The sequence below is a fragment of the Desmodus rotundus genome, chromosome 8, assembly GCF_022682495.2.
Source record: "Desmodus rotundus isolate HL8 chromosome 8, HLdesRot8A.1, whole genome shotgun sequence".
Taxonomy (NCBI): Eukaryota; Metazoa; Chordata; class Mammalia; order Chiroptera; family Phyllostomidae; genus Desmodus; species Desmodus rotundus.
The window spans coordinates 22667034-22686117 of record NC_071394.1 but is presented as its reverse complement, the minus strand read 5'-3'; the positions used below and the strand labels follow the sequence as shown (position 1 = coordinate 22686117).

The 19084-nt window shown below is 37.9% G+C and overlaps 1 protein-coding gene across 13 annotated transcripts in view; it reads left to right on the top strand.

The window, feature by feature from the left end:
• Positions 1-19084, top strand: part of OXR1 (oxidation resistance 1) — a 359160-nt gene that overhangs the window by 284803 nt on the left and 55273 nt on the right. For 10 of the 13 annotated variants that reach the window (XM_053929506.2, XM_053929507.2, XM_053929508.1 and 7 more), the window contains one exon: positions 17570-17652. In XM_053929506.2, the coding sequence (XP_053785481.1) occupies positions 17570-17652 (83 nt within the window). Of the gene's footprint in view, positions 1-7918; positions 8346-8540; positions 8636-17569; positions 17653-19084 lie in introns of those variants that run through there. The other 3 variants (XM_045204929.3, XM_024572091.4, XM_045204932.2) reach the window with 3 other exon arrangements.

The following is a 19084-nucleotide window of genomic DNA, read 5'->3' as shown; positions in this document are numbered from 1 at the left end:
TTAGTGCTTCTGCACTTTTTTGTTTAACCTCTCCCACATCGCTGAAACATTTCCCTTTGAAGACTTTTTTGATTGGGTCAATAGGGAGGGTGGGGTCATTCTGTTTTTGGTCAAAAACTGCTGAACACAGTGCAGCGCACTCATAAATCACCCATCATTAAATGGGCAAACATGTTAAAAGAGTCTTCAAAAAAATTCACTGAAGCCAAATGCAGCCTCTCACAACAGTGCCAGCTGGTACACTTATACAGATTGGTTCCTAGAATACTCACCTAGAGGGAAAAGCCTGTACTACAAGGGACCTGCCCTCCAGAAGATAATTCCATTTTTCTGGGGGGGGTCTCCCTTTGTATATCACACAGTGTGTTAGCAGGACCAGCTCAGTCTGATAGCCTAACAATGTTGTTGTAAATTTCTCTGCATATTTCAGAATCTTCTCCCCCTCTCCTGGCTCCCTTCCTTGACTCCCAGAAAGCCAGTAGGGTAGACACAAAGTGGCTGCCAAGCAGTCCTTGTTCCTTACTTCAGTATATGCTTCACATGCCACTGCTGCAGACAGTGCTGGTTGTAGAGCCAGCTCAGCACCCATAGACATCCCCGGATAGGGAGTGGTGCATGGGGTAGGTAGGGGTGACCTGTTTCTCTTTCGAGAGGTTGCTAGCTTCATGCCTCTTACAGCAGCACAGAACTGGTTATATTGCAGTGTCTTCTGCCTTCTGGGAAGGCTGTTTAGAATGGATCTGCACTGGGAGAAAGTGACCTGGGCATGATTCTTTTGGAAAATAAATCTATCTGGCCAGTGATGGATTATTTAAGGACTGACAGTCCAGGTTTTGGTTTCTCCTCCTATACCTGCCTGGATTCTGGCTGATTGACTTGGCATTACTAGCATCTCTCCCACATGGTGTTTGGGATGGGGATGTGGAGAGACAGAGAACCCCCATACACTTTGGGAAGAGAAATAGATTCTCTTCCTTTCAAACATTATTCCTGGCACTTACCAGTTCGCGGTTCCTGTACCATGACTGAAACAAGTGGAATATTGATGAGAACTTGGCAATGCTGCCCAGCACTTTCCTCTGAGAGATGGATGGCCTTGTAGACAGGTTCTCTTTTTATTGCTGTGCTTCATGTTGTATCGATAGAGCCTACGGTTCAGTTTTTTCCCCAACAGGAGAAAACACACACACACACCTAATTACCAGCTATAGACTGAAGCTGGAAACGGGCATTTTGGCATGAAAGTAATAACTGGTAGCAGGCCGACGTTTCTTCTAAACTATTTTGTTCTCATTTTCCTTTTTTGCATTTATATTTTTCTAATAATTTAAAAAACACAGAGCAAAGATAGGGACATTATTTCTAACTTAAAACTTCAGTTACATTCTAACTTAAAACTTCTCCAAAACATAACTAAATGTTGGGTAGGCCAAAAAAGATCGTTTGTTTTTTTCCGTATGATGGCTCTAGTAGCATTTAGTTACCTTTAACTTCATGAGAAACAATTTTGTTAGATTGTATTGTGACAGCTGTCACTCAGCGTGTGTTCAAAAAACACATCAAAATTGGTGAATTTTCATGTAGCCATTTTAATATTGAAGATGGAAGAAAATATGCAATATTTTTGGCACATTATGCTCTATTATTTCAAGAAAGGTAAAAACACAATCAAAATGCACGAAAACTATGCAATGGGCGGAGAAGGTGCTGTGATTGACTGAATGTGTCAAAAGTGGTTTACTAACTTTTGTGCTAGAGAGTTCTCGCTGGACAATGCTCCACAGTTGGGTAGACCAGTTGAAGTTGACAGCAATCAAATCGAGACATTAATTGAGAACAATCAACATTCTACCACGCAGGTGATAGCTGACATACTCAAAATATCCAAACCAATAAAGTGATTGGTAGAAATGAAAAATGTATCTTTTATTTTATGGAAAAAACTAAACGAACTTTTCCGCCAACCCAATATTATATAACTTTAAAATATTTAACACTAATCATAAAATTGACATATTAACATAAAGGATTTAATATACCACATCTCCATATGTTTTAGTTATCAGCTTTTGTAGAGTAAGAACATTCAATATCAAAATTCTATTTAATAACATAAATAAGAAGTTATAGCAACATGTAAGGACCTAATATAAAATTAAGAGAGAAGTGGGACAAGGTTGGAGAGGAAGAATCTGGAAAGATAAACAGACAGAGGGCAGACTACTTAATGGGGATGCATACAGCTCCATCCATAGAAATGCACACTCTGCCCCAGTCCCACATAATACAGGCAATGAAATAAATCTGTAAAAGAAAGGGAACATGAATGTTCGTCTTTGTAACACTCCTCTTTGGGAGTTTTGATCCAAAAACTTTTAAAGCCTTAAGTTTTCTGAACTTTGGGCGTAAATGGCAGTGTCTTTTGGCACTTGTTCAATACATTGAGTGAAATTGATCCCAAATCAGAAGTTGCCACATCCCATGTGTGGATGGAGTAGTTGGGGCTATAATTATATAATGATATTTATAATCTTTGATAGGGCATACAAATAGTCCTGAGATAATCCTATGGTAAGTTGATGTGAGTTTTGTGACTCAAGTTTCTATTATGATTCTTAATGATGGTATTTATGGATCCTTGCTTGATTACCTATATATATTATTTCTGACAAAGGTAGTTAACACTTTTAAGACAGTTTTCAAACTGAAAAAAAGTAACTTGGTTTTACTAGGGTTTGGAATGATTATACCCGAGGCTGGCATCTACTAGAGGGGAATTTGTTATTAATCATTACTAAGCTCTTTCCCATTCTATTGCACGGCCACATTCAATCTTTATCACATACGCTCTGGTGTTTTGGTCATGGCTGTGTCCGGACAACAATCTATACTCTCCTCGCAGTGGTGATTTTGGCACAAGTGGGAGTCCCACATGATAAGGAGTTCGAATGCTAGCATAAGCCTTTTAGTGGAAAAAGAATCACTAAGGCTTTGAATAAAGATAGGGTTAATGTCAAGGTAACCAATTTGGCTCTCTCAATTTGGGCTTTATGTTTATTGAGAGATCCAGATGTACTAAGTACATAACAGATTCATTTCAGTATTTTCTTAACATTTACAAAATATCTTTAACTAGTTCACTTTATTGAGTCTATCAGTGATTCTGCTCATCACATCAGAAATTTGAGTGCTGACATTCCTATCTAATGAAATAGCTGCTAATAGATACTACATAAGAAAATTCTCCTTGAAATTAAGGAAAGAAAAAGATTTAAGATTTTCCCAAACAAAAGCTGAGGGACTTCATCACCACTAGATCTGCCTTACAAAAAAAAAAAAAAAAAAAAAAAGCTAAGAGGAATTCTTCAGACAAATTTGTTACACAGAAAATATGAAAATTTAAATCACACTGGTAAAGGTAATTAGTCAAATTCAGAATATTCTAAAACTATAATATGGTCGTGTGTTAATTGCTTAACTCTATTAAAAAGGTTAAAGGGTAAAAGTATTTTTTAAAAACTATGGTTACAATAATTTGTTATTGGATAGACAATATAAAAAGAAGTAAATTGTAACATCAAAAACATGAAATGGGCAGGAGTAGAAGGGTAGAGTCTTTATATGCTATTGAAATTAAGTTATCAGCTTAAAAAAGACTGTTATAAAACATTTTATTCGGTAACTAGAAAATGAACAACTACAGAAGACACCCAAAACATAAAAAGAAAGTAACCAAAGCATGCTACTATGGAAAATTATTAATTTACAAAAAAGACAAGAAGAGAGGAAGAAAGGAACCAAGGAACTACATAACAGCCCCAAAGCGGTAAGATGGCATCAGTAAGCCCTTACTTACCACGTTCTTCCCAATTACTTTATTATTGTTAAAATGTGCACATCATCCAAAGTTGCTTTACACGTTCAATGCAATCCCTATCAAAATTTGAATGGCATTTTTTCACAGTTTTAAAATTAATATAAAACTACAAAAGACCCCCAATAGCCAAAGCAATCCTGGGAAAGAAGAACACATCCTGATTTCAAACTGTATTACAAAACTTAGAGTAATCAAAACAGTATAGTACTGGCATAAAAACAGACACATAGACCAATGGAACAGAATCAAGAGCCCAGAAATAAACCATGCATGTACTGTCAACTAATATTTGACAAGCGAGCCAAGAATACTCAATGGGGAAAGGACAGTCTCTTTAATAAATGGTGTTGGGAAAACTGGATATTTATACGTAAAAGAATAAAATTGGACCCTAACTTATATCATACACAAAAATTAACTACTCAAAATGGTTTAAAGACTGAAATGTGAAACCTAAAACCATAGAAGTCCTAGAAGAAACATAGGGAAAAAGCTCCTTGACATTATTCTTGGCAATGGCTCTTTTTTTTGATATGACGCCAAAAGCATAAGTGACAAAAGAAACATCTTCTGTATAGCAAAAGAAACATCAGCAAAATGAAAATCCAACCCAAGAAATGGGAGAAAATATTTGCAGCCTATCTAATGAGTGGTTAATATTCAAAACAAACAAGAATCTCATAAACTTAATAACAAAAAAAAATCCAATTAAAAATAAGCAGAGGACCTCAGTAGACATTTTCCAGAGATGACATACAAATGGCCAACAGGTACATGAGAAGATGCTCAACATCACTAATCATTAGGGAAATGCAAATCAAAACCACAATGAGATACCTGTTAGTATGGCTATTATCAAAAAGACAATAGATAACAAGTGTTGGTGAGGATGTGGAGAAAAGGGAACCCTGGACACCATTGGTACAGTCACTGTGGAAAACAGTATGGAAGTTCCTCAAAAAATTACAAATAGAACTATCATATGATCCAGCAATCCCACTTATGCGTACATCCAAAGGATATGAAGTCACTCTCTTAAGGAGATACCTGCATCCCCCTGCCCATTACTGGATGAATGAATAAAGAAGATGTGAATATACACATCTATCTATATCTATATAAAATATAATACTATTCAGCCATAAGATAAATACTCTATGATCTCACATGTGGAATCTATAAAAAACAGCTAAATGCATAGAAACAGAGAATAGAATAGTGTTGCGAGGGGCTGGGAGTTGGAGAAATGGTGAGATGTTGCTCAAATGTTACAAACTTCAATTTTAAAATGAATAAATACTGAGCATCTAATTATAGCATGGTGACTATAGTTAACAATAGTTTATTATATACTTGAAAGTTGCTAAGGGTAAATATTAAATGTTCTCACCACAACACACACACATAAGTGGCAATTATGAGTTAATGGAGGTGTTAATTAACCTAACTGTGGCAATCATTTTGCAATATACACCTCTATCAAATCATCACATTGTATATCTTAACTTACACTATGTTATTAAGAAAAAAGAATGAACAATTCCACTCCTAAGTATATACTAAAACACATATCCACAAAAAAATTGTATGTAGATATTCAAACCTTATTTATAACAGCCAAAAAGTGTGAACATCCAAATGTCCATTAATTTATGAATGAATAAATAAAATGTGATATATCCATATAATGGAATATTATTTGGCAATAGAAAGGAATGAAATTAATAATACATGCTACAATATCAATAAGCTTCAGAAACCTTAAGTGTAAGAAGCCAGACACTAAAGACAAGACATTGCATGATTCCATTTATATGAAATGTCTATTAAAGGCAAATCCACAGAGACAAAGTAGATTTTTTCAAGACATCAGTGTTTTTTTTATTTTAATCTTTATAGACAAAGTAGATAAATGGTTGCCTACATCATGGGGTGGGAATGGGTAAGAGGTTTCTTTTCTGGGTGATAGATATGTTCAAAAATTAGATTTTGGTGATGGTTTATCAACTGTGTAAATATACTAACAACCATTGAATTATATACTTTTAACAGATGAATTATACAGCTTTTAAGTCATTATGTTAATAAAAGGAAGAATTTTTTTAAAGATAGGAAGGGTTGATGTGGAGGAAATAGGTAGGATAAGGGGGCAGGAACCAGAGTGGAGAGGGAATAAAACAATACAACATAGAGGAATAATTAAGACTGGCAAGTTATACCCAATATACATCAGACTAAGATCAGGTGTTAATTTAAAGAAGAGGCATTTGCAGGAATAAGGACTTCCTTCTGAGGCAAAATATGAAGATGAACTTGTAGATCAGAGAGAAAAAGGGAAGAGAAGTGAGAGTGTTCACATCTGATGGCCTATGCTTTTTGGAGTCATGAAGAAAGTGAAGTAACATGCTGGAGTGATGAATTTGATAACTTCAGGAGAATGGTAATGGCCCAGACAACAAATGTGAAGAATAAAAAAGAAAGCTGATTACATGAGTAAAATGATTTTGAAGCCATTACAACTTAGCTGAGTTTAAATCAAAAATAGTAAAGTTCTTAATCATCAAGGTTATACATTTTTTTTCTTCATCAGCTCTAGATTTCCATGAAATAGAAGCAGGAAAAAAAATGGATTAACTGCCTGTAAAACTGTATTTGAATAGGTTCCTGCTAAGGTTGCATGTGAAAGTGCCAATGTAATCAGGTGTGAAATCAACACTTTTGGGTATGATTATCACAAAGTAAATGACAAATTTCAAGATGTAAAACATCGTACAAAATAATTTCAATTTAGTTCATCAGGATTAGATTTCAGTCATTGAAATTCGATTTTTGAAAGCTCACCGAGCCTCTCTGAGATCTTAAAAGTAGTGCTGAGCATGGTAAAGCTTCCTGATTATCTAATAGAAATCGCAGGAAAAAATGAGGAGCCACTTAGTACTCTGTCCAATGTGAGCAAAGGAGGTACAGAGGGGGAGTCTGGGACGGTGCTTTCCCAAGCAGCGTATCTGAACACGTGCAAAATGCGTGTTCCTGCGTCCTTTCTCACACTGGGAATTACAGTCTGGGGTAACATTAATCCAAAAATATAAAAATGTCCAAACATTTTATATTTTTAACCAGGTGTAAAGGTGATGCTGATGTTAGAGTGGTGAACTTTGTCCAATTTAGTAAGAATTTAAGCTGAAAACAGTGACGGTGGGGAAAAGTTCAATCAAACAATTTATTAATAGGGGCAAGGGGGAAGTCTTTTAATAGTTCGGTAAAAAAGCTTAAGAAAACCTAAAAGAGCTGAAAACAGACGTGAAAGGAATAACCAGATCTCACTGGAGGCAAAATCAATCGCGTAGTAAACGTCTGTCAAAAGTCATCGCTCTTTCTCTGCCTAAAGGAGGCTAAAGTTGAACGCTGATGCCCTTAATTACCTTGCCTTACAGGACCCGATTCATTGGAAATGCCCAACTGTTAACAACAGTGCAGAATGCCACAACGAACCTTAAACGTAACTATTAATGCCTTTATTTGACGAGTACGGTCTCACAGTGCTTCCTAAGAAGCATTTTGTCTATCTGGGTTGGTTTTATTTTAACTATGATTGCAGTTTTACCTTAAAACTAACCTTCCCATCTTCCCCCTCTCCACCCCGCCTCTCAAAATTACAAGCTGCATAAGTTTCACGTGGATTGCGCGCCTCCGCGGACACGCACAGACGCCCCCCTCCCACCACAGCAGAACTTTTTGTCACTGCTCTACCAGGCCCCCAAAGTGTATAAAATGCCAGCAAAACCTCCCCTGGGCTATTTTCATTCCCAGCTCTGCCCTCCGACCCAAGCGCTGGGCCTCCACCCACTTCCCCAGCCGTCACGAAAGTCCCGTCCCGCCCGGACGGGTCGGGGCAGGCGGGGCGGGGCAGGCTGCTCCATTGGAGCCGGGCGGAAGTGGGAGGGGGGGGAGCAGATGGGGCCGCCCGGCTTGCTGAAAAGTTGCCAGGTTTTCAACGCATGCAGCTCTTCTAGGAGGAGTATACCTCTTGTAGAAGTTCAGTTTTGCCTGCCTGGGTATTTGGAAGCAACAAGAAAAACTTTTCAAAACTTTTGTCCAGCTTCTGCTCCCCCGGCGCGTGGTTCCCTGATGGTTCGCCCCGGGGCCACGCCGGGGACGCCCTCTCCCCCTCCTGGCCTCTTGTGCGGCGCTCCGAGCCACCGCCCCCTTGTCGGGTGTGGCGGCGGCCCCGGAGACCCGCCGCGTCTTCGGCCCCTGCCCCGAGGCGGCATGGACTACCTGATCACGATCACGGGGAAGAGTGGGCGCCTTCTGCGGGGCACGGCCAACCGCCTCTGGGGGTTCGGGGGTGGCGGCGAAGCCCGGCAGGTGTGCTTCGAGGACTACCTGAGGGAGCCTGCCCAGGGGGACCCCGGGTGCGGGTCCCCGCCCCCTCGGCCCCCGGCGCCGTCCAACCCGGAGGGACCCGGTGAGCCCAGCCTTCCTTCGCCTCCCACGCGGCGGACTCGGGCGGAGGGCTGGGAGGCGGTTCGCGGCCCTGGCGGGGGCCGGACGGGGACAGGACGGGCGGGGGTCCGGAGGCCCGGGGCGGGGGCGCCCGGCCGGGGAGCGGCGGGCCGGGGCGGGGCGAGCGGGGAGCACTGGGTCTGCGCCCGGACGGGAAACTTTCTGCCGGGCGCGTCGGAGCTCTTCCTGCTCTGCCCTTCCTGCTTGCTTCACCTAGAGTCGCCTTCCTTTACCCCGCCAAGTGTTTCAAGGGTAGGATCCATTCGCTTTTCCCTCCCACTGGGAGGTGAATATTAACCCAATTATGACGCCTGTCTTTTTCAACGCTGAGGTCCTTAAGACCGCTGTGCCTATTTTGGGTCTGGGTCGGCCTTTTTGATATTTACCAACTGTTAGGGTTCACTTCAGCACTTACTACTATGGAAGAGAAAATGCTTAACTTAAACTGAAACCTAGTTGATTTTGTGCCCTGTATTTCGTAAGGCTGCATATTGTTTTACGAAATGCAGGTGGCAGAACCCACAAACTTTTTTCTCACTTGCCCTTTATACCGACTGCTAGGTTAGTTTTCGTTCATCATAGTGTCTCTGTACTATACTATTATTCAAAAAAATCTGTCAGTCGTAATGGTCTAATATTTGATATCATGGAATTTTTAAAAGCACTTGTTGAAGTATTAACACATGCTAACTTCTCCAATGTTGTTGGCTTCCTCTAAAGTCAGCAATTTTCAACCATTTTCATCTCATGGCATACATAAACTAATTACTAAGATTCTGCGACATACCAAAAAATACATTTTTGCCTATCTGACAAAAAATTGGTGTAATTTCGGTTCATTACTTTGCCAGCTATTGTGTAGGCTGTTGTCATTTTTCAATTTGACATTCTAAGGGGAAAGAGGTCAGTGCCCCTGACTAGGTAGTCAGGTGTTGCATGTTTAAAAATGCATGGGACACACTGGTTGAAAATCACTGCTCTAGGTTATTAAGTATGTTTTCTTTTATTTGTTACTTGTTTGACAGTATGAGTGACTATATGAGCATTAGAGTTTAGAACATAGAAAAAAGCACAAAACATATAATCTATAACCCCACTACATGCCATTCACTTTATAACTGAAGCAGTAAGGATCTTTTGTTGATCTTTGTAGTTATGGGTGTAATTAAAGCTTCGAAGAAACTTGACTACTGAAATCTAATTTTAGCATGACCCTTTTAATAATTATCCTCACTTTACATAAAATATCTTGTCATTAGAATTTCTGATTATGGGATTAGAAAATGAAAAGGGGGGTACTTTGTTTCTGCCTTGAAGGACATTAGCCAGATGCAGAATTTCCTCTTTAAAGGTGGGACCTCTAAAGAATGAGGACTGGAACTCTAAAGTATTTGGAAAAAGGATTTTTTAAAAAATCCGTTACAGTTGCCTGATTGGAAACAACTAATACTTGACCAGCCTGTATCAGGGGTGTCCAACTTTTTGGCATCCCTGTGCCACACTGGAAGAAGAAGAGTTGTCTTGGGCCACACATTAAATACATTTCGACGTGTAATCACAAAAAAATCTCATAATGTTTTAAGTAAATTACGATATTGTGTTGGGCCACATTCACAGCCATCCTGGGCTGCGTGCGGCCCTCAGGCCACATGTTGGACACCCCTGCTAAATGGAGAATTCAGAAATATGTGGTGTAACTTAAGGAATATGATGAATATTTTAATAAATATGCCCAAACATTTACATCTCATTCACTCATTCAAAAATGCAGAGTGCATTGCTATATATGATGCTCCTTCAGAGCTGCAGCTTCAAATTACTACACCAATTTCTCTTCTATTGAAGCTGCTTATGAACTTATCACACATCTTTATTATTTTTATTTTCCATTATGTTTATTGGGGTGGCATTTGTTAATAACATGTAAATGTACAGTTTTATAATACACCATCTGTATATTGCATTGTGTGTGCCTAGTCTTTCTGTCACTGTATATTTGACCCCCTTTAAAATTTATGGTGCCCCCAAACCTCTAAAACAAATTAGAGAGGCCTTGTGATGTCACAGTTATGACCATGAATCAGGTGGGCAGGTATGTCCTAGCATTAACTTGCTGAAATAATTTGTACAAGCTAATCTCTTTTGGCCTGTATTTTCTTGCTTGTAAATGGTCTTAATTGGGTGACATCAAAGGTTCTCAATTCTAGAGCTCTGTTTTCTTTTGGAACAGAAGTAGTGAAAATGATGGGTGGTAAAGCTAGATAATAGCACTGGGGTTAAAAATGTAGGTCTCAGAAGTTATGCCTACAGAGTTCTGAAGGCAGTGTAAGAAATAAGTGCCTAAGCAATAATTCGATCATCCCCTGCCATTCTTAGAATAAATATAGCATCCTGAGTGTCCTTCAGAATGAGTATCTGTCAGTTTGAGGGATTTCTTCTGCTTGTGACTCTCCTAATTTGAGACTTTTATAACAGCTCTGAAGTTTCCAGTTGTCTGCCACCCTTCCTTCAGCTCTTTAAAACGCCCCGTGCACTGTAGCAGTATTTCTTGTACACACTCTCGACCACACTTGTACATTGGTTGCCCTCCAGCACCCTGTTGGTTGTTACTGCTTCTCATTATTTCATGTTCAGTGATGATGTTGATAAAGTAGTTTTACCATTGACATGTTATAAGGAGGGACCAGGTAAAACTTTGGTCAAATGTTTCTGGTTTTACTCTTTCTATAAAGAAACCACATACTGAACTGTTGGTAGTGTTACTCATGCTTCTTTATTCGTCTCCAGGGTGGCTGCTTTTGCTCTTACCAGCTTTTAGTGTTTGCTGACTCCAACATTACATAGTCCCCTCAGGAAAAATATAATTGGGACTTAGACACATTACGGAGCTTATCACACCATTGCTCTAGTTAATAACAATTTCAAAGAAAAAGTCTTATGAGCCCTACCCCAGTGGTTGAGGTGGTTGGAGTGTCGTCCTGTACACCAAAAGGTTGTGGGTTCTATCTCCAGTTGGGGTATGTATGAGAGTCGACTGAATTGATGTTTCTCTCTCTCTTTCAAATTAATAAACATATCCTCAGGTGAGGATTTTTAAAAAACTCTTATGATATAATTCTTGCTCCTGCTAAGAGTAAATTATTTGACTCAAAAAAAACTCTTCAGACCTTGAGTATAGCTCTTGTTTGGAGGCACGACCGAAAGTTTGCATTATATTGCCTTTAAAGTTCTTCACTTCGCTAGGTCCTATGATAATAAAAAAATATAAACAAATAGATTTAACAAATTTAGTCTCACCTTAGTTTACTATAGTTTTTACCATAAACTGCCCTGTTATGTCAATGCTATTTTCTCACTTGATGAGAGTATACTTTAAACACATCTCAGTCCTATTTAAATTTTCTTTATATTTATTTTTAGTAATTAAAACAGTGTCTTTGGGGGAAAATGGCAACAAGAACAATAGCTGCTAACAACACTTTCCACGGAGCAGGCACTAGCAAGTATTTTTATTTAATCCTAGTAACAACTCTGTAAGATGGGTACTGTTCTTATCTCAATTCCCTCATGAAGAAACTGAGCCAGGCAAGAAAAAAGGAATGTAGAATCCATTTGGTGTTATGTTTGTATTTCTAAGAGTTATGACTTTGTGAGACAGGAAAATGTGAGAAGAATGTCTACAAAATGCTTTTATGTATGATGTTAAAGTCAAAACATATTAGGTAAAGGAGATGGATTGTCATTGAAATTTCTTTAGAGTTAGAAGGATATTAAATTAAGCTGAAAATGCAAAATCCAATGGATGTGTTACAACAGTTAGATATGTTTTAGGCTGGAAATCACAGATGCACATTATCTAGGACAGTTAAGATAAAAGTTTATCTTGAACACAGGGAAGAACAAGTGGCACTAAAGGATTTGGAGAACCAATTATTATAGTAACTGTAGTTAGACACCACAAAACAATGTTTTGGTCGGTGAGAGACCGCATAGATGATGGTGGTCCCATAAGATAATAATGGAGCTGAAAAGTTGCTATTGCCTAGTGATGTTGTAGCCTTCTTAACATCGTGGCACAACACATGGCTCACGTGTTTGTGGTGCTGCTGGTGTAAACAAACCTGTCCTGCCAGTTGTACATAGTGTAGTATATATAGTTTTGTACAGGACATCAGATGATGACAAACAACTGTGCTACTGGTTTATATACTTACCATGCCGTACTTTTATTGTTACGTGTAATCTTTCTACTTACAAAAAATAAAAAGTTGGTTATAAAACAGTCCCGTGTTACTCTGGTAGCAGCCTCAGATATATCTTGTGTTTACTGCATCTCTTGATTGCATCCATCACTTTCTCTTGTGCTTGATTTAATCTGTTTAGGTGTGTTTACATACACAGATATTGCACTTACCAGTTTGTTATAGCTGCCTGCAGCATTCAGTACAGTGACGTGCTATACAAGTTTGTAGCCTGGGAGCAATAGGCTGTACCACACAGAGCCTAGGTGTGCGGTAGACCCTCCCTTCCAGGTGCTCTTTGTAATGCTCCAACAATGACAAAATCGCCTGACGCCCCATTTCTCAGAATGTCTCCCTGTCGTTATGCGATGCATGACTGACCTAAAAAACAACTTAGTGTTGGTCAGTATTGGAACCTGCACTCTTTGTCTCATTTCTTAAAGGGGGGTGGGGGTGGGGAGGGAGAAGAACATCTTACACAACCTCAATCTGCTCTGATGGCAAGTCCAGCTAAATTGGAGTGTGTAATATTGTTTCCTTAGGCCAGGAGTTCTCAAGCGTGAGGTAGATTTGCCTATTTTAGAATTGTTGCTCATCTCGCAGGATAGCTGTGAAGTCTTTTGTATTATTGTGTTCTTTTTTTCAAGAGGATATTAAATCATTTATTGATTACACACAATAATAGATGATACACATGCTTCATAATTTTATCTGGTACCATGATTCAATTTAGATACATTGCATAGGGTGTGCCAGCAATCACTAATAGCCAAATAAACTCCATAACTCGGCTTGGTTGACCCTGTAAACAGTGAACTCCATCCAGGTCACAACACAGGAACTGTTGATTCAACTACACCAAAGTTTCTGAAGACATTGGCTTCTGTGCCCAAGCAGGTTGTAAGTAAATTTCAAATAGAACCTGGCACCTGAAAGGAATTGTTCTAACTTCACACTGTTGGGGTAATTTGCCAAGGTGGCTTCAGAGTAGGCTAACTTTACACATTTTTTAAGAAAAGACATTATTCAGCATCATGATCAGACTATTACTACATTTAGCAGTCAATAGCATAGGGGCAAAAAAAATCTACATTAAAACCCTTTGTTGGAATGTTTTACGCTTTCCATGTAACAGAAGCTAACATAACCTGTTATACAGTTAGTCACTAATACAGTCCTCGAGTGTTTTGCCCATTCACATGAGTATTGTCTAAAATATATCTTCTTCGTAGCAGCTATACCCCGTCACCACTGTGCTTGGCCTGGCCGAGTCCACAGATCTGTTCCTGTAGCATCCCCGTCACTTCTCTGGTTCTCCTTTCCTGCTAAGCTTTGTTTCCTGACAGCAATTAAAACTTTCTGCCTCTGCCTTAGCTACTGCTGCTGCTGGAACTGTCATAGCCGTCTTGGTTTCCTGGTTTGGCAAGTATAGGGGCCAGAGCTTCTGCCTCCAAAGTTTCCTCCTTTCATGGGTCCGGAATTTGAAGATTGATTGTTGTAATCGCCTGAATCATTATAGCTTCCACCACCTCCAAAATTCCTTCCATCATTACCAAATTCATTATAGCCGTCCCCACTGCCACCATATCCACCATCACCAAGGCTGCCACCAAAGCCACCTCGACCACTGAAGTTTCCTCCATTAGTGACCAAATTTGTCTTGCCTACCAAAACCACCTCTGAAGTTCCCAGAACCACTTTGGCCTCTGACTGGATGAAGCACTAGCCATCTCTTGCTTAGAAAGGGCTTCCCATCTAGGGCCATACCACCCTGAACACGCCTGATCTCATCTGATCTTGGAAGCGAAGCAGGGTCGGGCCTGGTTAGTACTTGGATGGGAGAGGGCTTTCCTTACTTCACGGTCCTGGCCATTCACAGTGTGGTATTTCTGAATGCCAGTCTTGTCTGCAGAGCCGTGATAATCAAAGGTTACAAAAGCAAATCCTCTTTTTGCCACTCCCTTGGTCAGTCATGATTTCAATCACTTCAGTTTTCTCATACTGTTCAAAATCTCTTAGATGATGTTCTTCAGTGTCTTCTTTAATACCACTGACAAAAAAATAAGAATATAGTAAATAAGATTTTTTTTGTCGGTGGTATTAAAGTGAAATTTAAAAAGTCAGTTTTCAGTTTTACTGGTTACATTTTAAGTAGTCAAAACCCACAAGGCTGGTGGCTACCATATTAGACATTGTAGATAGAAAGCATTTCTGTTATTGAAGAAATCTGTAGTTAAAACAAAAGTGTTAGACCCTCTCCAGAGTTTCTGATTCAATGCTTCTGAGTTGGGCCCCATAATTTGTACATCGAACAATATTCCAAGTAGCGCTGCTGCTACTGGTCTTGGGACCATACTTTTACTCCACTTTCTATAGCAGGTAAGTCTTTTATCCATGGAAAGGTTAGAAGTAAACATAGAAATGATGAAATTTTTCAAATGTTCATTAGCGTTATTATTTTTGTAATAAGGTTGGTTTTAAAATATTTGTTATATTTTGGAGAATTAGGTCTCTAAGAGCACATACAAATTAGTCCCATGAATCTAATTTAAAATGAATACTTGTGTAATTGTGTTTTGATTTGTGATTTTAAGTTAAAAGGTCCAAGTATCTGTCTAAATTTAGAAACTTGGAATGTTTAAGAGAACTTAAATTCATTATAGTTAAAACTATTGTTTTAACTATAATGTATTTATTAGAGTTCTTAGAAAGGTTTGTTAGAGGTAATTAAAGTGTTTAATACAGTAAAGTGAGAATATAGTAAATTTATAAATGCAATTTAGTATATGTGAGAGAATTTAATTACCCAAGTTTATAAATAGGGTTATATAGGAATATTTAGTTTTTCTGTTTGAATTGATCAACTATCAACATTATATTAGAAAGTATGTTAAAATTTACTAGATTTATAAATAGAATGCACTTTATATTTGAAGGATTAAAGGAAAACTACGTTTTTATATTTGTACTTCAATAAAGTAAACATTTGTTTAAAAGTAACTGCAAACAGTTTTTTTCTGCATATAAAGGCTCCCTTCATGGCTACCAGCAAACTTACATTAAATGACCTGAAACATTTTGGTGAATGAATGATGTTAGTACAAAAAAAGGGGCTTGTTTTAAGCTCACATTCATGTCTTAGAGGAAGGCCAAAAATTTGCCTTTGTTTTTAGCAATCAGTGAAAAAAGGAAATGTGATCAGACATGAGTCACAATATCTCTAAGATAAAGATAACCCTGTTGCTTAGGCAGGCAGGAAAAACAACTATTTCTGTTGGTGAAAATAAAGAAAAAATTTCACGAAACCCTAATATAGCAAGAAGTGTTCTCAGCATCTTTATAGTAAATGCAGATATTAATTTCAAAAAGCTAATTTTCTACACTATTCTTTAATATAATTCAATGGTGTAACAACAAAATGCAAATTAGTAAAAGCAGTTTTCGACAGGTCCAGAGCAATCCGAAGTTGCAGTTATATCTGATGGTGTGTCTTCACTAGGGAGTGGGTGCTAGATTATAAACTATAGATTTTAGATCATGTAGTCAAAACTCTAGATTTTAGATTTTCCAGAGCAGTGCCCCTCAGTAGAACTTGCTGTGATGATGGAAATGTTCTCTATTTTTATTGTCAGTGTGGTAGTCACTAGGCAAATGTGGTTATTGAGCAGTTGAAGTGTGACTAGTGAGGAACTGAATTGAGGAATCCGGATTCTAGATTTTATATCTGCATTGTCCAATATGGTAACAGTTAGGCACATGTGGCTATTTTAGTTTTAATTAATTTGAGTGAAATTAAAAAGCTCAGTTTTCACTTTCACTAATTACATCTCATGTACTCAGAAACTACAAGGCTGGTGGCTACCACATTAGGCAATGTAGACAGAAAGCATGTCTGTTACTGCAGAAGCACATCATTGGCCAGTACTGTTGAAGAGCACTGGGTCTCAGCACTGGCTGCACACTGGAATTTCCTGGCGTGGATGGAGATTAATGTATCCTCCTAGAGTTCAATGGATGAGCCATAATTGTTTCTTCACTTTTTTATGGAAAACTAATGACAAATTATAAGGTAGTTCTAGGTACGGTTCAAGTTGTTGCTTCAGAATATTAGTTCATTCAAATTGGATGCTTGCCACGTGGCGAGCCATTTGTTAGATACCAAGGGGGCTCTGTGGAACCAAGCAAGAAGGGTGTATGTAGGTTACAGTTTAGTGGAAGAGATTTAAAAAAGAAACTTAAATGGTGCTAGGTGTTATGAAGAAAACGTGAAGATGCTATGTGATTAATAACAGAGACTTGGGTTAGCCTCGCTGATCAGGAACATATTAGGATTGTTTTTAGGTATTGCAGAGCTGACTGTTTTGGGATTTAGACTTGATTATTAGTATTATTTTTATTATTAATGCTTCATTAGAGCCATTTAGCCAACTGAGCTAATTAGGTACACATAAACAAACTCTAGTGTGGTCAAAATGTCAGTTAAGATTGAAGCAAAGGGTGAACAATTAAATATTTCTAGATTCATTGGATTGTAGAAGTAGAGCTATTCTCCTGCGAGGACCAATGTTATATTTTTTCGACTTGGCTTGGTTAATAATAAGTATATGTATTTTCAACTAATTGGGTTAGATGTGTTGAAAGAAATGATGCATAATTTAGTTTTTTATAACTTCCTTTCTGCTGACAGTTATTTATGTTTTGAATTTACTTCCACCTATTAGCATTTCACGCTGATCAGTCCTTAGAGCAAGCAGGGAGGAAGTACATTCCCTTTTTTTACAGTTGATTGTATTTTAGAGCAGAGAATCCCAGTGAACAAGCTGTATTACTTGTGGATATCATAGATATCAGCTCAGTGAGCTCTATTTAGCAGTCTTTAATATTACTCTGAAAGGGACATGAATTTAATAGGAGTTTGCCTCATATATGTATATTTTTTTTCCAGACACTGGCCAAAAGAAGACCCTAGACAAGAAAGATGGGAGGCGAATGTCTTTTCAGAAACCTAAAGGGACTATTGAGTATACTGTAAGTTATTTGCTTTTGAAAAAGCTGATTTATCTTTGCACTAGTCTTACTTAAAATATTCTTTGTTTATACTGTAAATGAGACAAGGGTTGTTAATTGCCTTTTTTTAAAAAGAAATTTTATTTATTGATTTGAGGAAGAGGAGAAGGAAGGGGAGAAGGGAAGAGAGAGAAATGTTGATTTTTTGTTACACTCAGTTATGCATTCATTGGTTGATTCTTGTATGTACCCTGACCGGGGATCAAACCTGCAACCTTGATGTATCAGGACAATGCTCCAACCAACTGAACTACCCAGCCAGGGCCGTGAACTGCCTTATTTAAAAATCTGTACCTCACTTTGATGACTGTTTTATTAATAATAGTTGAATTTTTTATTGTATTTTAGGATTTTTTTCTTTGAAGAGAAATTAAGTGTGATGCAAAGATGGTACTTTATTGGAATCAAAGTTCCTATGCTATAATAATTTTTATTAGGTTAGGCTTTTAAGAAAATACTAACTTTTTTAGAAATGTGATCTTCATTTTATTCTCAGCAGTGCTAATGATAATGAAAATGGCAGATACAATACTTAAAAGATAAGTTAATATTAATCTTCCAGAATAACCTCTCACATTAGATTACTTATACTAATTTATAGCTAAGTTTCTTTTAGCTCTGAAAGTGGAGCTGCTTTCTTTCTTCAGAAATGACCCTCAGATCTCCCTGCAGCCAGCTTTTCACATTTCTGGTTACTGTGGAAAAGTGAAGTAAGAAATTGACTTTAGTGTTTGCTGTGCTGTTTATTTGGCGGAATGTAAATCTTGCTTATTTAGATAATGTTGGTATGTTATAAAGCATTTATTGTAACTGAGCTTAATTTTGTGTTATTTTGTGTTTTTCTAGTATGGTAACATAATGTATTAAGAAAATAACAATTTAAAACAATCTATGCATTTGTGTTGTAGTGAAACCTTCCAATGTTTGAATCTTAACTGTTTTCCATGAATCCATAAAATTTAACCAATTATCAAAACCTTAAGTTATACTTTATTTTCATATATTGTATAATTCACAATTTGATATTTTAAGTATTTTTAAAATGTTAGGAACCAGATAATTTAGGGTAGAATTACATTTGCTATCTAAGAAAAATATCTCCTTAAAGCATATTATAAACTTAAATTGAGTGTGCTTCCTTTCTAGATGCTTGTGTTCCCTACTACCACTTCATAATTAACACAGTAGCAAACCACTTACTTATTCTTTCTCCATCCTTGCCCAACTCTCAGTGTTTTAAATTTCCATTTCCCTTCAGTCTGTTACTCATCCAGGTTAGAGTTTGAAGATCCAGCATCTGTGGCTCATTAACATTTGCTCCCCCGACCTGCTACTGTCATCATTATCACAGCCTCACTGAATAATTGTCTTCTGTTGAGTCTTTTGTGAAAAT